At 47.7% G+C, this 26,485-nt stretch overlaps 2 protein-coding genes and 1 long non-coding RNA gene across 5 annotated transcripts in view; 2 read left to right on the top strand and 1 right to left on the bottom strand.

The window, feature by feature from the left end:
* The window catches only part of LOC144899579 (uncharacterized), a 79,551-nt gene that overhangs the window by 17,157 nt on the left and 35,909 nt on the right, over positions 1–26,485 (bottom strand). The window lies entirely within an intron of this gene.
* Positions 14,533–16,349, top strand: LOC131108653 (uncharacterized). Its single transcript, XR_009120497.2, has 2 exons — positions 14,533–14,715; positions 15,985–16,349. It is a non-coding gene; the product is annotated as an uncharacterized LOC131108653 (long non-coding RNA).
* On the top strand, positions 18,803–20,446 carry bhlhe22 (basic helix-loop-helix family, member e22). Its single transcript, XM_058059833.2, has one exon. It carries the CDS (start codon positions 19,027–19,029, stop codon positions 19,831–19,833), a length of 807 nt encoding a protein of 268 aa, XP_057915816.1. The 5' UTR covers positions 18,803–19,026; the 3' UTR covers positions 19,834–20,446.

Here is a 26,485-nt window from a genome sequence, read left to right as displayed (position 1 = left end):
CCATTTGGCTGCTAGTTGACCTTATTAGCTAAGGTGGATACATTAAACATGAGGCGGGGCGGGGAGGGGCGGCGTTACCGACGCTCGGTTACGTCGTTGATGGCGGCTGAAGATCTGCTGACGCAAACTCATCAATAAAAGAATAGCGTGCCAGGCTAGGACACTTTACCGGAGGGTAGAGTGTGCTGAGCTAGCGTCCGACCCAACAGCATAATGCAGGTGCCACCCTGACGCCGCCGCCGCCGCCGCCGCCGCTAACAGGCACGCACAAACTGCACAAACAGCGGGTGAGAGATACCATTTTTGGGGGCCGTCGACGTCTCAAGTAGCGTTTCTAGCACACCAAATTTGAATGTTATCCAAACAAACTCCAACAAACTGTTGTTGTCGTAGCTAGCTAGCTAGCTAGCTAGCTAGCTGCAGGACAAACGCTGATGTTTCCGGTAATTCGTACAGTTTATTATTCGTGAAACCTACCAATGTGTTTACACCATCATCGTAAGTAATAGTAATAGTACTCTACAGCTGTCTACTATGCTGCAGTATTTTATTTACTACATATTTATTTTTTCGTATAAGGCATAAAAATGGCATAACTTCATCAAAATGTCGGATATAGACGTCATTCGTGGAGCATGACGACATCTCAAGTACGAGGATGGACGCACCAAATCTGATCCACCAAATCCAAATAAAATTGTGAACTAAAATATGAACATATATGAATCCATATGCTCACCACTTGGAGATTTTGACATATTTTGAAGATCATATCAAACATTTTGTGAGCAAATATTACAATAATGACATAAATATTTGTATTTAACCTTGCATATTTGTATTTATTTACCGTGATGTGATGACAAAAAAACATTTGAACACAAATGATTACTCTTTTCATGCCAAAAGATGCTGTTTCCGTGGCAACCACACATGAAAGCCTCTTATTGGTCTATTTTTACACGCGTACGCTTAAAGTCAACAAAGCCAAAGCCGTGCAGACGCAAAGCAGACACTTTTCACTCGGCAATGGAAGCATCGCGAGGTGATGCCCCCAAAATGGGGGCTGACGCTCTGCGGGGACGGAGAGGGAATATTTCGCTGTCCGCTCGGTGCCCTTTGTGTCTTGTAGATTTGTTCTAATGCGGCCTCCTAATCCCGCACAAGCAGATTATACATGTATTCAATTCCTTTCAAATTGCAGTTTTTTTTAATACCACATTTGCCGCGCAGATGCAAGGCAAGCAGATTAGGATGCGGGGGCAGTTTTGGAAACGGACCTGCTGATTGCGATACGTGCAACGTTTACGCCAAAATGATGGCTGACCTCGGTCCAGATACGAATGGCCCTTTATTAAAGTCAATGGGAAATGTCATATAATTATATTAACGAATAATCACGGAGAAATCCCACCATTAAGGGAGTGGCAAACACACGTGTGCTAAACTTGAACAAGATTGGTGGAAAAACATGGCCGCCATCAAGCAGGACCACTTGTCCATCAATTGTGCAGGATATCTATGTGAAAGTTTTGTGTTTTTTTAGTGACAGGACGGAGTCTCCCTCCTGTCCATAGTCAGCTGGGATAGGCTCCAGCTTCCCTGCAGAACAACATGGTGGTGATGACAGGCCACGACGTCCTGCCGTAACATCCCACATGACCCACACAGCGTCCTCTCAATGACAACATGGCCGCCGTCATGGCACCGTGCAGCCATCTGGCCTTCAAAGCAGCACGAGGCTGACCTGCCTGTCTTTATATGTGTGTGTGTGTGTGTTTGTGTGTGTGTGTGCGTGTGTGTGCGTCCCATCTGCCCTTTCAGTCAGGCCGAGCAGCATGAAGCCAACCTCTGACCCTTAGGATTACGGCTCCAGCATGTGCCAGTGAGCAGGGTGATGAGATTGACCTATGTGGGCGGCGGCTGCTGTGTGTGTGTGCGTGTGTGTGTGGTGGATGACACACACACACACACACGGCGAGGGAGAGAGAGGAAAGCAATAGTGCTTGCAGTGCCTGTCCATAAATCAATGTGTGACAGCTGTAACGAGTACGATGTTAAAAGTGCTGCCATGATTGCAAAGCTTTCCCTCATCTTCCTCATCTTCCTCTTGGGCGACACAAACAATCATCTGCCACGCCCACCGCCGCCCCGCTTCGGCCAATGGGTGAACGCTCGCGCGCGGAGTGGACGCTGTCATCTGGGAGCCAGCGAGGAGATGATGGCTAATCCCAGATTACGGCCGTGTGGGATTAAGACATGCTGATGCGCAGGTTTGCACTCACCTCCAATCCCCAAATCTCACAATCTGGCAGACGCAAACGCAAACCTCTCAGATGGGCCTCCGCTAAAAGTCAGGCCGGCGCTCATGCGTTCGTTGGTGGCGACGTGGGAACCCGTCCGTCATAGCAAGATGGAGCCTACCCCAGCTATCACACACATGGACACTAAATAAAAATATGGACTTAAAGTAACGCCCCTATAGTTCCCTTTAAGACATAACAGACTAAAAAGTGCCTGTTTTTTTTGACAGCGTACTTCCTGTTGTGGCTGTTGTCTCATCAATGCAACATTACTGACACCTAGCGACCAGGGTGGAATACTACAGATAACTACAGGTGTTTGAATGCGTCTTCTGAAGGCCTTGTATTTGGATTTTACTTCCTTTTGACATTTTTATACTCAAAAATGATCAATTTAGGCCAAAATCTGTCTTTTTTTTACAGCAATGATTTTTTCGGATATTTGGAAAAACTGTGAACGTAAAATGCCATGTACATTTTGTACTTTGTACACCATAAAAAAGTGCAAATAAGAGTACTATTTACTTGTGTGATGAATAATGGGTGTATTATAATTAACTATTAAGATAGTACTAGGAGTAATAATAGTAAATACTAAGACATTGCGGTAAAATGTGTCAAGGCGTGAAGGTTTGCAGCACGTCTGCCAAGTATTCCACTTTGTTCTCCTCCTAAATCCTGGTGAGATGGCGACGCTGTCGGGAGGCAAACGAGAAGAAAACCAAGCAAAGCAAAGCGAAGCAAAGCGAAGCAAAGCGAAGCGAAGCGAAGCGTGATCACCTCGGCAGCAACACGCCGACACCACCCACACGTCACGCACCAGGCAGCTCAGGGGACGCGCACGCAAAAAACTTTCATCAAAATGTTTACGCCGCCAAGAAGAAAATCCACTGACAGTCTTTTTCTCGGGCGTGTTCCGTTACGAGCGCAGCGCTAGCGGAACAAAGTAGAAATAATAAAACGGGAGTCCGGAATGATCCCTTGGTAGCGGAATGCTGCAACGACGCGCGGCGGAGTTTGATTTGGAAGAAGTGACACATTTGAGGCGCAAAGCCCCCCCACGCTGCTGGAGTTTATGAGGAGGTCACGTTATTTCCGTGCCTGCCAGGAGGAAACGGGTGTGAGATGAAATAAACATCAGACAGCCGCGTGCAAATCAGGATCTCAACGTCGACACGAGAAAAAAATATGAATTCATATGAAGTCATTCATCTCCTTCATGCAGGAACATGCTAATGATGGCCTGAACCCAAAATGGAGGAAAGAATAGAATGACAGGGTGGAAGTGTGGGATAAACATACCACTGAAAGAAGAAAACGTAGCAGGAGGGATCTGAGTTGCCACAATTCCAGTCATGTTATCTAATAATAATAATAATGGACATAGCGCACCACAAATACATTGCAGTCCTTTGGAAAACACTGAAACGGGTTGGGACCCTTCCTTCCTTCCTTCCACACTGAAGCTGATTAGTCCTGACCTAAGCAACCTAGTGCTGCTACATCCAATCAGCATAATCACTCCAACTGGACCCCCCCCCCCGCCTGCGTCTTCGTCTTTAGGCTAATGGGCTTTCCCTGCTCTGGTGACTTAGCACTTAAGAGCAATGGAGGAAGGGTAGGGGGCTGGGGGGGTCACCCCGTTAAAGGTTGATGTAGCTGCTGAGTGGACATTCCTTATGAAGAAATATCCTTCCTCACGGATATGAGCGAGCGCGTACGTCCTGTGTGTGAATTAGCATTTCCTCCAAAGGCCCGGCCGGGAATGAGTATTCCCACTTCACGGACGACATGGCCCACGGCCGACATGCATTATTCATCTGCTACTTGGTTGTCTCGTTCCTATTTTTTTAAAAACGGCCCCACAGAAGACAAACGTGACTTCAGCATCACCAGGATGCGCGTCCGCGTCTCAGCGCTGAAGACGGGAGGCAGACAGCTGCCATCTTGAATCACGGCCTCCTCGTATGTGGGACAGACGGACACGGCTCCGTCATGAAAATCAGCCGGGAAAAATCCGCCGTGGAAGAAAATAAGGTGGAAGAAAGAGGCCACCTAAAAGGTTTTGGGAAGGAGGGAAAGAGCGAGGTGACACTTTAAAAGCTTTTCCTTGACACGTTGGGAAAATAAGCAAAGCCTCTTCCACACAATTGCACCAACAAGTCAAATTGCATTAGGGATGCACCGACGGCAAATAACAGCAGACGGCTGCGGCATTGTGTGGCGTCTCAATGGCGGCTTTCAGGGAGCCGAGCTTTGGATTTCTCCAAGCCGACTTCGAACTCATCATTGATCGCATTTCGTTTCATTCTTCACTTCCCGTCGTGTCACAGTGGCCGGCGTTTCAGCACACATTCATCGTATGTTATGGTAGCGCTACATGCTAACACATGCAGCGTGTTCCCGAATGACTGGGATGGAAAATGGGAAATGAGGAATGAGGTCAGAGAAAAGAAGAAAACGTCGGATGTAAAAGTTTGCTGCTGAAGCCCCGACAACACAAAACAAAGACGACGCTGGCAAAGATGCCGTCTCCAGAAAAAAAAAAAATCCAAATAATTGCAGTCGACGTTGTTTTTGGCCCGACATGAATATTCAAAGCCTGCAAATGAGCTGGTGGAGAAATAATGAGTTTATTAGCATTTGTTTATTTGGCCGTGCATAAAAGCTCCTAATGAGAAAGCATTAAGCAGCTCTTCACTCGGCGGAGCACGGAGGTCCTGCACGGGCCGGGAAGGACGCGCTCCGTGCATTAAAACGTAAAGAGGAGGAAAATACCAAGTGAGGTCATTATAACGCATACAGTGAGCTGACATTTGGGCCGCGCGGATATTTGGCCTTATCACAAGCTATCATGAAAGGTCAATGGGCTCCTCCGTGTTTACCTCACGTCAAGAAGCTTCTCCGCTCTCTGTGCTCCACACGCTTTGCCTTGCGAGATAGATAACACACGGCTTACGCTCCTGAACACACAATGTGAACATGGAACGCTTGGATTGGGAGGAGGGGGGGGGGGGGGGGCAAAGGAACAATGGAGCTTCAGGTTGCGCAGGGGCGTCAAACGGCACCATCTTTTGATGAACAGCCTATTTCACAATAAAGTGCTGACCTCTGACCTTCCTTAAGATGCATCCATCCCTTTCCTCCCGCTTAGAAATCCCATGGATACCAAATCCCAGGCCTGACGGGATATAAAGCTGCTGGACGGACTGGAAAGGTGAGACGGTTCTTTCTTTTTAGACTTCCTTGACGCGGTGCAACATACGTAGTAATTAGCGTGTGGGAAGTGGACGCGCCAAGCTCGTTAGGGATCCTCCAGTGTTTGCGTGGAAGCCTTCCTCAGGCTGGCTCACACGCTCCCCGTCTGTTTTTGCGGCGGAGGCAGAGCCAGCAAAAAGCTGCATTGATAAATAGGTCAGAGAGCCCCCCCCCCCCACCCCCCTCCAATGGTTTCAGGCCCTGCTTGGCAAATTGAACATAATTAAGGCCCAAGGCAAAGGTTGCACTTTCCTTCAAACGGCACCACGACTCACAGATAAGCTAGCTAGCTGGCGACGCAGCGGCTAGCGTGCCTGATCACGATGTCGACGTACGAACACGACATGCCTGAACAACGTACGAAGACGTGACGTGGGGTTCGTCTGCTGGGGCGTTATGTCCAAGGACCTACTGCAAACCAAGACCAGACCAAGATCCTCTATTTTACAGCAATGCTGTACTCCGTACTGCAAAAATACTGCAAAAAGTGAGTCTGTATGAAACCAAAGATCATCTATAGACAGTAAAACTGTTTTTAAAGACCTACTTTAAAAAATTGAGACAAAGATCCTCTATTTAACAGGAATGCTCTGCTTGTTTACAAAGGCCTCCTGCAAAAATACGTGAATCAAAGATCCTCTAATGAAAGGAGTGCTATAAGTGCTATGGAAGGGGAACATTATTGTGATGCAATGAAAGTAGTAGTAGTAGTAGTAGTAGTAGTATTTGTTGTTTTGTAGCAAACCTGCCCGCCCGCCTGCATCCTGCGTGGCCTGCTAGCTGCATAGATGTCAGCCTCCATTTGTCACCCAGCATCCTTTGCTCCTGGCGGGGAGGGGAGGAGACGGCCTGGCACAACTGGGCCGGTCCGGGATGGAAGGTACTGCATACTGGGCTACATACTACACACCAGGATACTGCATGACATTAGGTCAGGTACTGCATACTTGGTTATGTACTACACACCAGGATACTGCATGATATTAGGTCAGGTACTGCATACTGGGTTATGTACTACTGCCTTTCTGTGAATGAAAAGTGTTGTTGGCTACAGGAGCGTCATCTTAATGAGAGCTGATGGCCAGCCCCCCCCCATCATGTCTACCAACACCACGGATGACAACGATGGCCGCCGTTTCTCCGGCACCCCCCACCCTCCAGCATGCATTAACTTTCTCATTTGCTCGGCCATTAGCGTCAACACCAGCAGGGGGTCTTTAAAAACGCTGGATGGATCCAAAATGGCGGACCCGATGGAAATATTGTTCCCCATTCAAATGACAAAGAAAAGTGTAAGAAGTAGCTGCAAGCCGCCGTGAGGAGAGAGAGCACTGTTCAGGCCTCAGGGCGCTGACAGTCAGGATGCAGACATGCTAGCAGGCGGCTAGCGTGTAGCATGCAACAAACGCACGCCGCCACCGCCGCCGCCGTCCGCCCTGACCTGCAGCGTTTCTACGTGAAAGTGCTGTGCAGGCATTTCGCCCAGCATCTCTCTCCTTTATGGCTTCCCCTCCCCCACCTCAAAGGCTCTCCATCATCCCACTGTACGTGCCGCCTCCTCCCCTCCCCCCAGCAGCGCCACAGCCCCCCCAGGGGAGGATGGAGCAGAGAAAGAAAGCGAGAGGAGAAATTAATTGAAATCTAAACCCGGCTGCTGGATTAACTAAGTATTCCACTTGTCACTTCATCAGGGTGCTGCTGTTCCGCTTTGACTTTCATCAAATGGGGAACAGCGGCTGCGGATAATCACGGGGGCGGGGGGGCTACAAAAAGAAGACACGGCCAGCTGACAACCCCCCCCATGTTCAATGATAGTAATGATCAGTACCTTTAAATACTCAAGTTCAGTTATCAGTTATCCCTTCCTTTCCTAGACGCCTTCTCCTGTACTAGCTGACCATCACCCCCCCCCCCCAAAGGAAACAGGGCTAATAAATCAATACCGTCCTGTACGCAGTAGCGATACTACATAGCAGCACCAGAGACTCAAAGCTACTCAAAGATCCTCTATAACACACAGGAGCACTCCAGACCAACTGCAAAGGTCCTCTATATGTGACAGGATCTCTCTCTCGTGTAAGGACCCGCTGCAAAAACACCCGACAAAGATCCTCTATATGACAGGAGCGCTTTTGCTGATTTCTTTTACACCAATTTTAAAGGACAGGCTGCACAAATTCAAAACAAAGCTCCTCTATGTGACAGGAAGGAGTGACTACTAAAATGCCAAAGATCCTCTATATGACGGAGATCCTCTTTGCAGTCACAGAAGCACGACCGGTTTTTGAATGACCAATGGGAAAAATGCTAGTCAAAGATCATTTATATAAAAAGAGCCTGTTAGACAAAGATCCTGTGTATGACAGGAGCGCTGTGCTGTTTCTGATGTAAACATTCGTTCATCAACACGTCTTTGATGTTTCCCATGAATATTTCCTTTTGGCTCCGTTAGCTGCCGTCGTATGCTAGCCCCCCCTGAAGTCCTAATGCTAAAGTTATGAAGATACGGTATTACAGTATGGGTATAAATATGATCGAGCTAAATGACATCAGTCGGTGCGGACGTGACGGCCATCCAAAGATGGCATCAAAGTGCGGAGGTGCGGGCGAGTCGATGGAATGCCGTCCAATTCCAGCAGCCCAATGAAGGCTGATTGGGAAGATAATGCGCTTTAATAAAAATGCATATTGAGCCGCCTTTAAACGGCCGTAATGAAATCCTAATTGCTCCTTCAATCCCATTCCAGGAATCTATTTGCGGCACAGCAACAAAAAAGTGTCCTGGAGTCCATAAAGTTCGGCGGACGCCGAATGAGCGGCCGGTTCCACGCCAGGCCGCATCTAGCAGGTTAGCGTGATGCGCTAACGGCGGATTAAAGCTGGCCGTGTGAAGGAGAGGAAATCACCTCCATCCTAATTTGGGACACCTGAAGTAGGCCAGCGGCGCTTTTGGCTCCCATCAGAGGAGCGGTGGGAGGCTGCAGGGGGGCCTTAAGTGTGCTATGATAGGCGTCTCTTGTGCCTGCCTGCTTTATTTGCAGCAGTCAGGTTAATGAGTCCGGCAGCCCACTTGATGCTGAGAGGCTCGCCACAAAGAGCTGCCTCATTAGCGCTCGCCTGGCACGCCGCTCTGGGACAAAAGACACATTCACGCCGCTGAATGCCTTCACGCTCCTCGATGCTGCCAGCCTGGCGGGGCCGACGCCGTGCCATGCCCCCCCTGCACGTGCCGTGACCCCCCCCGCCCACCCCAGCACGCGCCGTGGATGCGGGCCGGCTGCCAAACAACCTCACACAAATCTGGACCACAAGATGACGGCGGAACCTCAGGAAGGTCGGACCTCGTCTCTTCCCACACTCATTGTTTCCTTTTCCTTTCAATGTGGGACGCAAAAAAGCCAAAGAAAAAGCAAAGCAGAGATGTACCTTTTCTGACATTCAAACAAGCAACACTGTTCAAAGATAATCTATATGCCAGGAGAGATCTGCTGCTTTTAAAGACCTTCTGCAAAAAAAGATCTTCTATACGCCAACAGGAGTCCTCTGCTGTTTTCAAGAAGGGACGACAAAAAGAATTAAAAAAAAAACGCTCGTCAAAGATCCTCTATATCATATCAGGAAATATGATATACATACATGATGTACAGTACGCACGTTATTGTGTCACCACATGGAAGTCAATAATACTGCAAACAGAGCAATGAAACCCGCCTTCTAAAATGGCTGAAACGCTGAAAGCCAAGTGATTGTTCATGACGCATGTTGTGCGTTTGCGATGCGTTCATGTGCCGCGTACGTCAACACGCGATGCCTTCGGGTGAGTTCAGGTCCTGCCATAAAGGAAGCGTGTGCTGCTGCACTGGCAAAATGCACACTTCACCGCTCGGCCGCCCCCCGCCCTCCCCGCATGAGGCAGGAAAAGCATTTCTCCAGAGAGCGGCGAGGTCAGGAGTTAAATATTTTCTGCATAGGCGATGGTCTTTTTGCGCCAGCCTATTTTTAGCGTCGGGGCCCAAACAGCTGAGCTGACTGCAGTGATGTCACCGACGCTGATGGAATGCTTTGTTTCCACCTGCCTCTCTCCCTCCGCGTGAGTCTTGTTGCAAATGGGGGAGGCGAGACGCAGCAGCCAAGATGGCCGACAGGGGGTCCGGGTGGAGGACAATGCCGAGTGGCGTTCCACGGCACGCTAATAAGCCGGGCTGGATGGGCATCCGTGCGCGAGGAATGCACGTACTGTACATATTTTTAGTAAGCCTTTGGGCTTCTTCCAGTGTCCCTAAAAGAGCACGGTTGCCCGGCAACCCGTTATTGTTGCCATGGCGACGCATGTGTTGGCAGCTGCTGCAATCAGCGCTAACTGGAGGCGCACCTCCTCATTCCGACAGTCGGTGAGGACGCGTAGTCAGTCAGACAATCAGCGGGAGACATGCGCCGCCATTAGCCGCCACATTAATAACATCATCGCCACGCAAGACGCCGGCGCACGCCAAAGACGGAGGCGGAGGCAGATGATCCACTCCCTCGTTAAAAACAAGCACAAGAAAACTTCTAATAGAAAATAGCAGCAAATATCAAATTCATTTATTATCAACTAATGTTGGCGCATTGTTTTGCTGTACTTCACATCGTTCTGTAGAAACGGTGCTTAGCTTATTTTTACACTTGTGTGACATGTAAGAATGATAAGTGGAGGACGATTCCAACCAATCAGCAAACAAAGACATCCTTTCATTTATTTACAACTTCAAACTACAACCTGGGGCCGTTTGTCCGCAGCCTGCAGCCTGTTTTTAATTGGCCCACGGCTCAATCTACAAATGAGGAAGTCAATGAAACAAAAAACAAAAACAACAAAAGGGGGTGGGGCAAAAAGGTACAATAATAAATGTTAACAACACACGGTCACCGACAACACAAAGCTTCACTTAGATTATCCACTATATAGGAGGTACATATAGTACTACATGTAGGCACATACAGTAGTACATGCAGGTACATACAGCGGATACTACATGTAGGCACATACAGTAGTACATGCAGGTACATACAGCGGATACTGCAGGAGTGCTCCAGCTGCCACCAAGTTAGCATGAAGCAGTACTTGACAGCTACATTCTCCCTCTCTCACACACACCCAGCTTTAATTGGCCCTGCATGGCTTTGTGATGTGATGATCTGGCATCCGCATGAAAATAGAGGAGGCTGGCGGTGTGTGTGTGTGTGTGCGTGTGTGTGTGTGTGGATGCTGCTGCTGGTTGACATTTAGCATCACAGAGAGAGAAGGGGAGGTGGAGAGCCAGGTGCCCTACATGCACATCTGACCTCCTGCTAATGTCGGGGAGGGGGGGATGCAGGGATTGGGGGGTTGTGAGGTCCTATACGGTCATCCTGCAGGCTTCGCTCTCAACGCAACACTGCCAAAGCACACGTGGACACGAGCAGAGACATCTATCTGATATCAGGATGCTACACTGTATAGCATGGAGTGATGCTATATTAGAGTGATACTATAGTAGAGTGATGCTATACTGTATATAATAGAGTGATACTATAGTAGAGTGATGCTATACTGTATATAATAGAGTGATACTATAGTAGAGTAATACTATACTGTATATAATAGAGTGATACTGTCGTAGAGTGATGCTATACTGTATATAATAGAGTGATACTGTCGTAGAGTGATGCTATACTGTATATAATAGAGTGATACTATAGTAGAGTAATACTATACTGTATATAATAGAGTGATACTATAATAGAGTGATACTATCGTAGAGTGATGCTATACTGTATATAATAGAGTGATACTATAGTAGAGTGATGCTATACTGTATATAATAGAGTGATACTATAGTAGAGTAATACTATACTGTATATAATAGAGTGATACTATAATACATAGAGTGATGCTATACTGTATATAATAGAGTGATACTATAGTAGAGTGATACTATAGTAGAGTGATGCTATACTGTATATAATAGAGTGATAATATAGTAGAGTGATACTATAGTAGAGTGATGCTATACTGTATATAATAGAGTGATACTATAACAGAGTGATGCTATACTGTATATAATAGAGTGATACTATAGTAGAGTAATACTATACTGTATATAATAGAGTGATACTATAGTAGAGTTATGCTATACTGTACATAATAGAGTGATACTATACTGTATATAATAGAGTGATACTATAGTAGAGTTATGCTATACTGTATATAATAGAGTGATACTATAGTAGAGTTATGCTATACTGTATATAATAGAGTGATACTATAATAGAGTGATACTATACTGTATATAATAGAGTTATACTATAGTAGAGTAATACTATACTGTATATAATAGAGTGATACTATAGTAGAGTGATGCTATACTGTATATAATAGAGTGATACTATAACAGAGTGATGCTATACTGTATATAATAGAGTGATACTATAGTAGAGTGATACTATACTGTATATAATAGAGTGATACTGTAGTAGAGTGATGCTATATTGTATATAATAGAGTGATACTATAGTAGAGTAATACTATACTGTATATAATAGAGTGATACTGTCGTAGAGTGATGCTATACTGTATATAATAGAGTGATACTATAGTAGAGTAATACTATACTGTATATAATAGAGTGATACTGTCGTAGAGTGATGCTATACTGTATATAATAGAGTGATACTATAGTAGAGTAATACTATACTGTATATAATAGAGTGATACTATAGTAGAGTAATACTATACTGTATATAATAGAGTGATACTATAGTAGAGTGATGCTATACTGTATACTATAATAGAGTGATACTGTCGTAGAGTGATGCTATACTGTATATAATAGAGTGATACTATAGTAGAGTGATGCTATACTGTATACTATAATAGAGTGATACTATAGTAGAGTGATGCTATACTGTATACTATAATAGAGTGATACTATAGTAGAGTGATGCTATACTGTATACTATAATAGAGTGATACTATAGTAGAGTGATGCTATACTGTATACTATAATAGAGTGATACTATAGTAGAGTGATGCTATACTGTATATAATAGAGTGATACTATAGTAGAGTGATGCTATACTGTATACTATAATAGAGTGATACTATAACAGAGATGCTGGCCTCCCTGACCCGTACAGCATCATGGCCTGCTTCTGCTGGCACGCAAGCACTAAATTAGAAACGTCACCCGGGACTGACGCCGTCGCCCCTCCCCCTGCTAAAACCGGTGGTGTTGGGATTTGCTTGTTAAAACTCCAAAGCAGGGAACGATGATTCCTACACAATTCCGTCAACTTTTAACTCCGCTTCTACCGACTCCTTTGTCTATTTCTACGTTTTTACCTTTTCCACCTAAACTGGGATGAAACCATGACCAAAGCGTATATGGCGTCTATATTATGTCCATTTCATATATGAAAATGAAAATAAACATGACGGAAGAAGATGCTTGGAATGAGCACCGAGTGGAAAAACATGATCATGGTCGTACGAGATGATGTTTTCCCAGTGTGGTCCGGGATTGAGCATCAGATTTGAGCTGATGAACAGTTTGATATGAAAGATCCTCAGCCAGGCGTCTTTGTGATTGCAGCAAGTTAGTTAACGTGCAGTAAAATGAAAATACTTCCAACTATTATCTTTGGCTAATTGTTCCAAAGATGCCTTCCAGCTCTCTCCTGTGACAATTTCATTAGCGCTAAAGCAATAACACTCATCCAAAAAGTCTGTTTGTGTACATGTACACACACACACACACACACACGATCTTGGCAATTCCTCATTAGAAGCAAATGATGACTAATTAAATCAGTAAGGTGCCGGAATGATGTTGACGTGATGATGCAAGGAATAAAACCAATGGAGACGTTGTCATAGCATCTTTGGAAAAGGATTTTGGGGAGCAAGCTCCTTAGCAGCACTGGGATGCTACCCCCATCCGCACGGTTCAGTACGCACCTCGTTTAAGGTCACGGTTTGCGTTCAGGAAGGAAGAGCGAGTACCGAGTGGCCATGTGACCAGAAGTTACAGGTTCAAATGCCCACAGCAGATTGCTAAAAAAAAAAAAACAGAGAAATAAGATAGACCAGAAAAGGCCAACCCTGGTACTGAAGTACTGTAGTAGTAGTAGTAGTAGTAGTAGTAGCGGATATGACATTACTGCATCCATCATACAGTACACTACAGTACAGTCCTGCATGCAAAGACCTCGCGTCCGCTTCTTTCCATCTTGATGAATAAATGTTTGTGTTTGGGAGCACAACACAAAAGAAGAATGCCCCCCCCCCCCCAGCCCACATGGGGAGGGAACCCCAGGCCCGCACTCATGCATGCGAGGGCCCTGGCATTCATTCATGCGTGCACCACAGCAGCAGCAGCAGCAGCGGCGGCGGCGGCAGCCATTGTTTCAGCGCGGAACAATGGCCCCACATGCCCTAACTGGAGGGCGGTGGGGCGAGCGGTGGGGGTAGGGGGCGGGAGGCGACAGCCCCCGCATATTCTCCTCCTTTTTGCCAATGATGTGTTGCATCATTGCGACGAGAATGTAGCGGTAGAAATCAATAAGGAGGCCGTTTGGACATGTATGGATAAATGTATAGGAATAGCTTGGCTGTGGGAGGGGGGTGACATCTTTGGGGGGGGGGTCCTGCGTGACTGGATGCACGGGAGACAATCAGGAACTGGAAGTGAAGTGCAAAAATGTATGGAATAATTGAGCAGAATAAATGCACATGATGCGTTCAAGTGCAGAACAAAGATGGTAAATGACATGTATTCATGTGCTAGATGCAGGTGAAATGCATGTGTGTGTATATGTAGCATAAAATGGGGGGAGGGGGGAGCGAGAGAGAGAGAGAGGGGGGGGGTAAGAGAGAGAGAGAGAGAGAGCACCCAGTCATTGTGATGCACACAACGACCTGCCCTCTTTTAGAAAAAAGGCAGCAGGCGGGCAGCAGCCATGCTCTGCAGAGGCAGGCTCTCTCTCATTGGGAGCTTCAGCACCGAACGGAGCTCTTCATCATCTTCCTCCTCCTGCCTGTCATCCGGAAGCGGGAATACTAACATGCACGGACTAGGAAGGTGCATGGGAAGAAGCTGCGAACGGATTAAAGAGTGAAACCGGACGTCACGGGGTGAGTATTAGCATCTTCATCACGCGACACGGCACAGTGCTTACGTTTCCCTCTCATATCGGTGCTCCTGAACGCAGCACTTGCTATTGTTATTGCGGATGTACGGCAGGACAGAGACTGCGCATAAAAAAAAAGACGCAAAGGTGATCTTGTGCAGGGGGTGTTGGGTGATGGTGCACCTGCCGGGGGCTCGCAGATCAAGCAGCCGGCTCGAGGTGAAGGCAAGCCAGCCGTACGCTGATATGACGAGGTGCCCCCCCCTCCAACACCCCCTAAGTGGATGGGGAAGGTTTCCGTCTTAAAATGGCGTTGCCCTTTGTTTGTGCACCCCCCCTCCTCCTCTCCTCCTCTCCTCCTCATCCACCACCTCTTTTTATTCTCAACACACACGCACACACACACACGCACGCACGGTGCCGTCACCATAACTACCAGCCTGCAATGCTTTTTATGTTTGTCACATTGCTCCCAACATGAGTGCGGAGGGAGGGGTGCTGCATTCATGCTACGTATCGTGACCTACTTGGATTTTAGCCACTTTTATGGAAATGAATATGACGCCCAGATGAGCAAGTCATATTTGCTATAAAAATCTACGTGAGTGGCGTCCACCCCATCATTAAAAAAAGGCACATTAAACAGCAGGGATGAGGATGCCAGCCTGCACATGCGCACTGAGGGGGGGTCAGGTCTTTATGTTCTTTTCCATTGTGGGAAGGGAGCAATGTTGCATAACAGCAGCCTATCAAGATTTTGGAGCTTTGCAGTTTTGGCATTTCCTCTGCCGGGCTCGTGCACGCACACGCACGCACACGCACGCACACGCACGCACACGCACGCACACACACACGGACGATACATGCACGCCAGGCAGCTCCAAACGTCGTCATTTTGACTTTCAAGGACACGGGGTGGGGGTGTGGGGGGGTGTTGGATGAAGAGGACGCTGGGTAATATAGAGGAACATCTGTTTGCCTAGTGACGTCATCACCCCTCCCCCCCCCCCCCCCCCCCCATCATCCCAATCCTCTTGTGCTGAAGGCAGATGCCTCATTTGTTTGGCTGGAGCTCCATTAATCCCAAAGTCAGGAGGTGTAGCGGGACCAGGAGAGCAGACGGGCTCGGGTTCTCGCTCGGTCCCGGTTGCAGACCTGGTTTTTCGTGTTCCCGGACCATGAAGTGGACACTTTCGGTCTCAAGGACACCATGGGAATGTCTTGGGAAAGGAGGTCAAAGGGGAATAACGTGTCTTTTTTTTTGTCTGTTTAGGTGCACCAACACCAGGGGAGGACTTTCATGCACTTTGGACCACGCACCCACCCGTGGACCTTTTTACTGTGTGACATTGAATGACTTGTCATGTGGACGTTTCCTACCAAATACTCTTGGCTTACACTCATGCTAGGGGGTGGGAAGGGGAGTTTCAAGTTTGATAAAAAAAATATTAAATGCTTTTTATGGGAACAGACTGCAGAATATAATGACACACACACACACACACACACACACATCCGGCTTGCGGGTTGTGTCTCTCCGTGTTCACAGCGGACCTTGATTTAATGTCTTACAATTAAGGCACGCGGTGAATGCCAAGAGATGATCCTCCTGGTCTTCAAAAACTGGAATCATTTTTTTTTAAGAAAAAAAATGAAATTTCCCCATGTCTTGTATGTTTTCTTTAAATGAAATAAAAATGTAAATAAAAAAAAACTGTGTGCATATAAATGTGTGTGTGTGTGTAGTCGAGGAGAGCTGTCCACGGTGTGTGGTGCTGAACTCCAGCCTTTTGTTTCCCTCGATGCTTCCACAAGAATGCATCAAAATGTTTCTGCCTTCCAGCGACTGACTGAAGGGAGAAGCAAGCATCGTTACATGGATGAGGACAAAGTGCCAGCAGAAGGAAGGAAGCAAGGAAGGAAGGAAGGAAGCACGCAATAAGCTTAAAAGGTGCAGCGCCGCACCGCAGAATGATTCATTCCGTGCTCTAGTCTTCATTTCCATGAGCACTCAGTCAGCCGGAATGGACTGGAAATGAAGTGCACCATTGTGGCTTAACAAATCCTTGCATTTTATAAGAAAAAAAAACATGATTTAATTATTAAAGAGGGTGTTAAAAAAAACAGGATGTTCTGGTATTTGCACGGATGCTATGACTGTCTCATGACGCCCTCCTGTGGCTAGAACAGGAACTGGGTAATTCAGTGTTGGCATGCAAGAATAAAAAAAATGCTTGGTGACGTCATACTGAGACTAAAAGGACGAGTTTAATTTGACTCACTTTGACTCTCCAGGCTATAATCCTCATGCACATGAAAAGAAGTCTGACCAAAAGGGGAGGGGGTGGGGGGCTCCAATCATTTCCTCCAATCCTTCAATTAAGCACAGAAAACAATGACGCTGCGTCTTGAGTGCAGACTAAAGGAGGCGAAAAGGAGGCCAAGAGGAAGGTAAGCATACAGCGCCACTATAAGACCAACAATAACCAATATAATAATCATGTACGGATGCTGCGTCACCACGACGACGTAAACAATCACGGTGGCTCGGCAGGCTCTACGGGTCATCAAGGCAGTCACTATGGGTCTTTAAGACCAGCTGGCCGACACTGCCCTCTTGTGGCGGCGTCTGCTCATGAAGCATCGAATCACAGCCGAGCACACCGCTGGAGTTCTCCAATCAGCTCAGTCTGAGACAATAGCCTGGCCCCATCTTTGTGGGCGACGACAAGGGAAAGTAAACCATCCAAAACCATCAGTCCAAAACAGACACGCCAACCGACAACAGCAACAAAGGAGGAGAATGAGGGCACCGTTGCAGCAAAGGGGAGACTGTGGAGCGCCCCAGCTAAGCTAATGCCTGTTTATTTTGGTCATTGCTCGCCATAGCTGCTGGATGGATGGGGGTTGTTGGTGACACCCACAACACACCTGCCAGGCACCCAGCATGTGTGGAACCCATCTAGTACCCACTGGTACTTGAACATCCGTAACCTTTTTATGATAGCGTCCATTTTGTGGGACCATACCGGCCCCCTCCCTCACTCCCGTATAGAGTACAGGGATACAGTCGTACACGCGACCCCTCCGTGTCCCTTATGTTCCGCTAATCTATATTCATGTTGACTAGCTGTCCTCCTTCCTCCTCATTAGCAAAGTGCTGACAGGCCGCGGCTATAATGGCCGTGCAAGGCCACGCGTCCCGGCCCATCTTGTCTCATTAGGCCGACCTGATTGGCCATGAAGGTGTTCCCTGGACGTCTAAAGGGATGAAAGCAATTCCTCTGCTGCCCGTCACACAGGAACTCTTACGGTAGTCGTGACCCCCTTGCCCCCCCACAAATAAGCAGGATGAGAGCTATTAGTGATCAATAAAGTTGTATTTGTCAGGCCGCTGCTGCGCTTCACTGAACACGCCAAGATCGGGAACACACAATTAGACACCTGAACGAATGGACCAAGAGGAGATGATAGAATTATGGTGGCAAACAAGCCAGGAAAGTGAAAGTCATTTTTACTTTAATTAAAACTACGAGGACGACTTTGACTCCTACGAAATAACTAGCAAGCGTTTTACGGAAAAGTTAATTTAGCCTCATTTTTAGGGATTTGGCTGAAAAATACTGCCATCATTCACAAATTGGGACTTTTAATGGGACTTAAGTGAATAAATGAATAATCCACACCTTTGTGGGCCATCCTTACAATAACAAATGCCATTATTGAGCTGTAATAGCACAAAACGTCCGCTAGATGGCAGCGTAAGCACACGTATGTCAGGAAGTCTCTTCGTCCTGGGAATACCATCGCGTCAAAAGTAAAACAACAGCAAATGGACGCAAGTTGAAAGGAAAAGAAGTAAATTAATGAGGTTTTCCTCTCTTTTTCTCATCTACATTCACTTTAAATGGATTATCAGGACTCTTTAAGTCAGAGAAACAAAATAGAAGCTCACAGGAAGATGAAGACACACCCAAAAAGTGTTTTTAAATGGCGTTAATTAAAAAGGTTAACCTGACCGGGGGGAGGGGGGGGGGTCCCAGTTGACAAATCATTTTTAATAACCGCCTGCGGATAAAAACGGATGAACAAGAGAGAGAGAGAAGGGGATGAAGGAGAGATAGAGTCTCCTCCTCTTCCTCAGCATCCCAGCTGACAAGTGGAGCAAAGCTTCAGTGACAAAATCCAACTCGCAAAGAGACGCACGCACGCAGCGAGACGCAGAGACAGAGAGAGACGCCGGAAGACGCCGGGAGACACAAGGAGACACCGGGAGGCACCGGGAGACGCGTCGAGAGTTCCCAGAGTTGGCGACATGGACCGGAGGATGAACTTGAGCGGCGGCGCGGCGGACATTTTCCACAAAACTCTGAGCGCCGTGTCCGGCAAAAAGATGGACCCCTTCAGGACCGGCATCGAGCTGCCGCCCCGAGAACGCCAGTCGCCGATCGGCTGCTTCGACCAGGGCGACCCGGACCCCATTCAGCCCGGAGGACTGGCGGGGGTGCGAGGGGGCGCCCTGGGCCTGCCCACCGGGTCCCTGTGCGTCAAGTACGGGGAGAGCGCCAACCGGACGTCGGCGGCGGCGGAGAGCAGCGGCGGGGAGCAGAGCCCCGACGACGACAGCGACGGCCGCTGCGACATGGTCCTCCTGGCCGACGCTCGGACCGGGGTCCCGGGCAAAGCGGAGGGCGGCAAGAAGACCAAAGAGCAGAAGATGCTGCGGCTCAACATCAACGCCCGGGAGCGGCGGAGGATGCACGACCTGAACGACGCCCTGGACGAGCTCCGGGGGGTCATCCCGTACGCGCACAGCCCCTCCGTGCGTAAACTCTCCAAAATCGCCACCTTGCTCCTCGCCAAGAACTACATCCTCATGCAGGCGCAGGCCCTGGAGGAGATGCGGCGGCTGGTGGCCTACCTCAACCAGGGCCAGGCCATCTCCGCCGCCTCCATACCGGCCACCACCGCCCTGGCAGCCCCCCCCGGCCTCGGCGCCTACGAGCAGCCGCCCGGATACCCCTTCCCCGCCGGGGTGGCGTCGTCCTCCTGCCCTGACAAATGTGCCCTGTTCAACAACGCCACCTCCAGCCTGTGCAAGCAGTGCACCGACAAGCCTTGACCCCTCCTGGACACAATGGACGCTTTATGTGCGGGGGTGGGAGGGGGTGGGGGGGACGGGAGGCCGAGTCCGTCAAGGTTAGAGACTTCCTGCTGATGAATACTTTTGTAATATCGCCATGTTTTGTTAAGACAATACTTGATTGTGTACATAAGTCGTCCTTCAAGTGCTGGTGTGAATGCAAAAGTCAAGACCGACCTGGCAACTTCTTTCCCACTTTTAAAAAGGGGGGGTCCGACCCCCCTCTGCTGCTGCCCTTTTTTCTTTCTGGTCGCCAACTTCCAAGTAGAACACGAGGAATGTCACAAATGAGGAAGAGTGTTTTTATTTATTCTTTAGGAGATATTTAACACCCCCCCCTCCGACCCCCCCGAGAGTTTCATGGGGTCTTTTGTGTCTTTGGACTGTGGCTTGCATTGCACACGCTGGTTGACAGGTCACGGATGGCTGTGTAGATACTTGACTTCTTCTCCGGGCAGACGGCTCGTTTTATGTATTTCAGTGTGGAAAAGCTTTATTAAAATATTTTCAACAACAGACTAAAATAGCACTTCTTATTCCTGATATTGTTGATTGTTTGACGAAGGGCATGAAGGCACCGCAGCATCCTTCTAAGGCTAAATTAATATTTGCTCATTTTTAATGTCTGGAATACAAAGACAGTGGATTTTATTTTAGTTTCTTTAAAATGTATTCATTTAGAGTTAAAACATTTTTAAAATCTATTCTTATGGAATTAAAAAATATCTAAAAAGCTTCACACTTGCATGAAATGTGGTAAAAAAATTGACGTTTTATTTTGCAGAAATAATTTTATGCAGAAATAAGTAATACAAGATTTGCTGTGGATGAAATGCTAGTGGTGAAGATTTCAGCACCACGGACAGAGGCAGGCAAAGGTGTATTTTGACTTCAATATGTCTTGGATATCTTGGATAAAAATGCCCAAATGCGCGATGACCACCTGGAATGTAGGAAGCGAAGGAACGCCACCATGTGCGTTTCAGTCTAAAAAAAAAAAAAAAAAAGCGGAGGCCCGGCGTTAGCCACGCGCGTTTGTGATGAGCTATTCCGACAACAAGGCCGCCGCTGTGTCCCATTTCATCCCATCACATTCCTGAAATCAGGAAAAAATCGGGAGGCCTGGAAACGGTTTGGAAAAAAAAAACGATGGCGGATTATTTCAGACAAAAATATTCTTTTGATTTTGATGATGCAATATAACCCGTACTTTTACTCATATTAGCCAGGAAGAGGATATTCCCTGGGGGAGGGTGATGGAGCCGTGCGGGGAGGGGGGGCACAAAAGTGAGTTGAAAGAAGAGAAGGTAGTAAAGGCCACGGACGCGTCGGGGAGGAAGGGACACGCCTCTTTTCACCAAGTCATCCATGAATGTTGGTGGAATAAATAAAGCAGGTAAAGATGAAGGAACGCTCCACCTCTTCCAGTTTGAAGATGATAAAGCGGAATATACATAAGGTCATATTGGGGGGGGGGGCTAGGAATGGTCAAAGGTGATAAGTAATAATCAGCCAAAATATAGAAGTGCAGTAAACTCATCTCTGGGGCCAAGATAGAGCACGGCGTTGCCTTCACTGCTGCCTCGTAAACATGACGCTATCTCAAGTTCCACACTGGAGGTGGAGGTCTGGACGGGCGGCGAGACCGAGGACTTTTGGGTTGAGATTTGCTCTTCATCCCGTTTCCTTTATCGCTGGCAACGTCTGAAGGATTTACACGTTTGCATCCCGGGACAGCGATGGTTTCGAACTCGCGCCTTGAGAAGGAAAAAGATAAACGCTGGCATTTTAATCTTGGTGACATTTTGTTTTGGAACGTCGGAAGAACTCTCATAGCCGCTTGTCATCTGCCAAGATGGAGTTGGACACTTTTTCATACGGAAAATTCATAGAAAAATGGAAAGACAAGAAAAAATATTGCAAAGATTTTTAGAGTCCAATCAGGCTTGTCAACCAAATTTTCTTGTAATTTGATTAAATTTTAGTTGTAATATTACAATTTTTATATTAAAATGCTTTAATATTAATGCTACATTCAAATCAATTACATTTTTCTCATATTACAACCCATTCTTGAAATATTACTACTAAATACAATTACATTTTTCTAATTTATTTTGGGAATATTAACACAAAATTCTCAAAGTTTTTAAATACTATTTAAGTTTAACAAAATAATAAAAAAAAACTATTGCCAGCTACTCTTGTAGTTTTGTCAGAATACACAACCTATTCTTGCAATATTACAATAATTGTAAACAATATAAGGAGCTATTATCATACAATGTCAAAAGATTATTCTTCTAAACTAAATTAACATAAAAAATTGCGCTGTTTTTGCTGATATCACAAACGTATTGTCCAAAAATGTTATTTTGTCCCCTGGTAAATATTACAAAAATATTGGTCATAATTGGTATTACATTCCTCTTTATATTCTATGTTGTATTAAATTATGTAAATCTGCCATCGAGGATGAAATAAAACTATAGTGGAATATTTTGTGATGAGGTAAAACTGTGACGTAATCCCGCCGTCCTATTGAGCACTTCCTGGCTAGCTGCTAGCAGCCTTGATCCGATGCTAACAGTGTTACCATAAATGACGCCTGATTAAATCCACTTCATGGGAAGTCCAATTGTGGAGTAACATCTCTAATATTCCATCTGCCTCCGTATTAATCCGATTAAAATCCCACAATCCCCTAATCCTTGTTTACGGATGGCTCCGACTGCCGTAATCTGATGTGCTTTTATTCCCGTGGGATTAAAACGTTCCATGCAACGTGGGAAAACACAAACAAGACTCCTCATCCCAAGTGGATGAAGGACGGATGAATGAAATAGATCTTGTCCAAAGATTGTTTGTGATGTCATCTTCATGTGCCTGCACATGACCAAGGAGGCCGTGGCGGGCCGGCGCCGCCTGATCAATATGCGCAGCGACGCCCCCTCGCACTTCATTAAGGTGGATTTCATCTCGGATGTTCATTCAACGGCGGCCTCCGCGTGCAAATAAAGACACCGGGATGACAAGATAATAACCGTGGCGGGAGCTGGCCGCACGTACAGAAACACGGGTTGAGATGCAGCTTTACAGATGCCACGTACGCCACGGCGGTGGAAGGGGAAGATAAGGAACGTGAGCAAGTATTTCCTTATTTCCCAAAAAACAGGAGCTGGGCTCTGGTGGATCCCGTCTGTCTGAGCTTTAACAGCCATGAATGCCAAGCACGGGAGGGGGCGGGGGGACGCGGGGGGCAGGCCAGGCCGAGCGTGACCGCGGCGGTCCGACGTCCTTGGCTCCTCTGGCGGCCTTCACCTCGCACTCCCCGCACTGTGAATTTTATGGCTAATTTCCGGCAATTTATCCTGGCACTTTGAGAAGAGACATTCCTGCGGGAATAATGCGCATCATTTGCATAAATCATCCTGATGGAAGGCGTAGCGGCGTGCACCACCACACCCGGACCACCCGTACACCCCCGCCTCGACTTCCTCATCAACACTGACTCAAGAGCCGTGGGGGGGGGGGCAATTATGAATGAACAAAACATCCATTAAATCATTAATAGGAAATATATTCCCACAATTTTGGATTTTATTTTTTAAATTATGTATTTAAAGATTCGCCCCCCCCCCATTAGTGCATAAGTCCAGAGTGTCCGTATTGTTAGACATAATTCTCCATCTCTTATTTTTAGGCCAATAAAAAACAACTAAAAGGAAAAAACTGCAGGACGTACCATTTTTTTTTTAGGGGGGGTCTTTGCAGCCGTCTGCTGATTTGCTAAAAATGTGACATTTAAAGACAGGAAGTGAAAAAACTATCAGGAATTTCTGATGGTGTTTCCCGTTTAAACACGTGACGGCGTTTCCCGTTTAAACACGTGATGGCGTTTCCCGTCTAAACACGTGATGGCGTTTCCCGTCTAAACACGTTTGAAGCAAATAAAGCAATGATTCCTAAAATCAAGTCCTGATATTTCACTCCCCCGCTGCCCCCCTGGTCTCGCCTTTGTCTTCCCAGAGGTCACGGCCAGTCTCCCAGCGTGCCAGGGATCGCAGGTCACGAGGAAGAGCGACGGGGGCGGGGGCAGCTCATTGCCCGCCCCTCTGCTGTGATCCAAAGCGACGTACGGCGAGAAGGCGCGTGCTCTCGTTACCGCCGTCGGAACCCACCGGCTCGGCCCGAAAGACGGAAACGAGGGCCCGTTCCGCTAACGCGAGGAGACACGCAGACAAAACATGGCGGCCGGCGCCGGCTTCCAAGAGGCGGCCATCTTGGGCGCAGCATCAGCGGTGACAAGTGGACAGCTGCCTGGCGGGTGGACGTTAATCACAATAATACGGGGCGGCTCGGCGCCGGAGCACTAAATGACGTGCCAGGCGGACCCACTGGAACCAGTCGCTCGTGGACGTCTTCACGCGGCAAGACAAGGGGGAGGGGGGGCGGGGGGAGCGAGGGGGGCGGCGCTCATCCAGACAATAATTACTCTTTGACTGTGCTCACATTAGGAGTCAGTCAAAGCAGATTAATTTCGACTGATGGCGTCGGGACCTCCTAAATGCAGATTTTCCTAATAAGAGCGAAATTGCGTCGCCGGCAGAGACGGCCCGCTTTGTTGTGCCGGCGTCCTGCGCCGGCTTATGCGAGGAGACAAGGTCTCCATCTTTACATAAATCATACTGTACTTGTGCGAGGTCGCCACTGTCGCCTCCAGAATGTCACGCCGACATTAGCACGCAAATGTGTCTCGCCGCGCTTGCCAGCTCGGGTGTGTGCGCGCCTTTGCGGGGCCTTTTCGCTAAATACCCAGAGACTCCCACAATTACCCCGAGCGGAGAGGACAGCATCTGTTGGCGTGCTTGTGCCGAGCAAACAAGGCAATTTGCAGCACGCCGAGGGAGCGGCTAATAAACACAACCTTATTCCCCCGTCCGCCTACACCTGGCGCTCTCCGTGTTCCGCTAAACCGCCGCCGGGACGCCTGTCTTTATGCTAGCAGGCGGGCTACGCTCATGCGTGCGCGTACATGCTGTACACGTGTTAGCATCTCACAGACGTCGCGTCTTTCTTGAAAGGCCTCGGCTCGGTTAGCATCTAAAAGTGAATTAACTCGATTAACTCAGGTGATGACGGCCATAGACCTGAAAATTGTTAGCAATTGTTAGCATGCGGTGATTGGAAACGTTTCCTCCAACATCGCCTGTACCATCAAAGGTTTCAGGATGGCAACTATTTGACCCTGGAACAGACCACGTCATTAATGGGAGAACAGGAAGCGCTCCTTCATGGCGGCTGGTTGAATTCCCAGTGGAATATTATAGAATATTTTCACAGCTAGTATATGTTGACGTGTCCGTACGACTGGTGGCCATGCTGGACAGAAAGGAAACGGCGAGCATCATCTCGGTAATCCCTCAAGCGGCGAGCTAGTATGTCCACACTTTGAGGAGGTGATGAATTGTAAAATGGCGCCGTAAGCGACGCTCAGGGAGGTGAGAGGGGGGTCATTAAGTGCTTTTATAGCCTATCAGCATTGTCACACCCGCACCGGCGTTTCAGCACTCTTTATTTTTTCTGCACCATAAGGCAGGTTGGATGTCGGAACCCAAGCTCGGTTAAACACGCGGGAGTCTCTTGTAGCGGTTATGCTAGCAGACGTGCTGATGGATAACACTTGGCGGGGGAACGGGAGGACGCAGGGACCGTTTTGATGTTTGGGACGGTGCCGGGGCAGATATGCTGTAAAGCCCCATATACATTAGGGGTGTCCAAAGTGCAGCCCGGGGGCCATTGACTGTTTTTTTTTTTTTTTTTAAATAGGCCCTTGGCACATTCTAAAAATGCAATAACGGGAAAACTACAAATAGTAATCATTTTATGAGAATACCCCCACACCCCCAAATGTTCAAATCCTAAAGGTTCCTACTTGGTCACATCAAACGGAGCGGGAGCATGTGACCTCCAGCCATCAAACATCCCGCTAATCGTCCAATAATAAAATGTTTTCATTGTATGAAAAAGTCTTTAGCGCCGCCGAACGCTAGCTTTCATTTCAGTCTCCTCCTTTCTGCTGACGCCGTCAATGCTCGCCATTACGGCTGGTAACGATGATGATGATGATGATGGTGGTGGTGGCCCACCTTCCCGCCCGGTGGATTCCGGAGGCCTATTGGCGTCCATTAGCATCCACTGATCCTTGGCAGGACCCGTGTCCTAGCATGTTTTAATTAGCCTGCTGGAGATCCAATCAACGTGCTAACTCATGCTAATGTCCCCCTTTTGCACTTATTTCATTCCATGATCTTCTTGGCTGCAAGGCTCAAAGGCGGACTCGGACGTCTTCCTCTGCCAGCGAGGTCACCTTGACTTCACAGGAAGTCCCGTCAGGCACATTAGCCACAAAAGCACCAAGCTAGCATGCTAATATTCTCCCAACGCTGAACGGGCTTCTCCGTGGTGTGATGCCAAGTGAAAGCCAAGGCGGGGCTTGGCGCTCGGCGGCCATTTTTGTGTCTTGTCTGATGCGCGCTTTCGATGGGTGTCGCTTTGGCTGAGCGTCAGTCGCTGGCTCACTTGGAGCCGCGTTTGATGCCACTGTTGGATGCAACCATCCATGCACGGA

The sequence above is a fragment of the Doryrhamphus excisus genome, linkage group LG7 (genome assembly GCF_037039965.1).
Source record: "Doryrhamphus excisus strain RoL-2023G ecotype Guam linkage group LG7, RoL_Dexc_Guam_v1.1, whole genome shotgun sequence".
In the NCBI taxonomy this organism is placed as follows: Eukaryota; Metazoa; Chordata; class Actinopteri; order Syngnathiformes; family Syngnathidae; genus Doryrhamphus; species Doryrhamphus excisus.
This window is presented reverse-complemented; position numbering and strand designations above follow the sequence as displayed.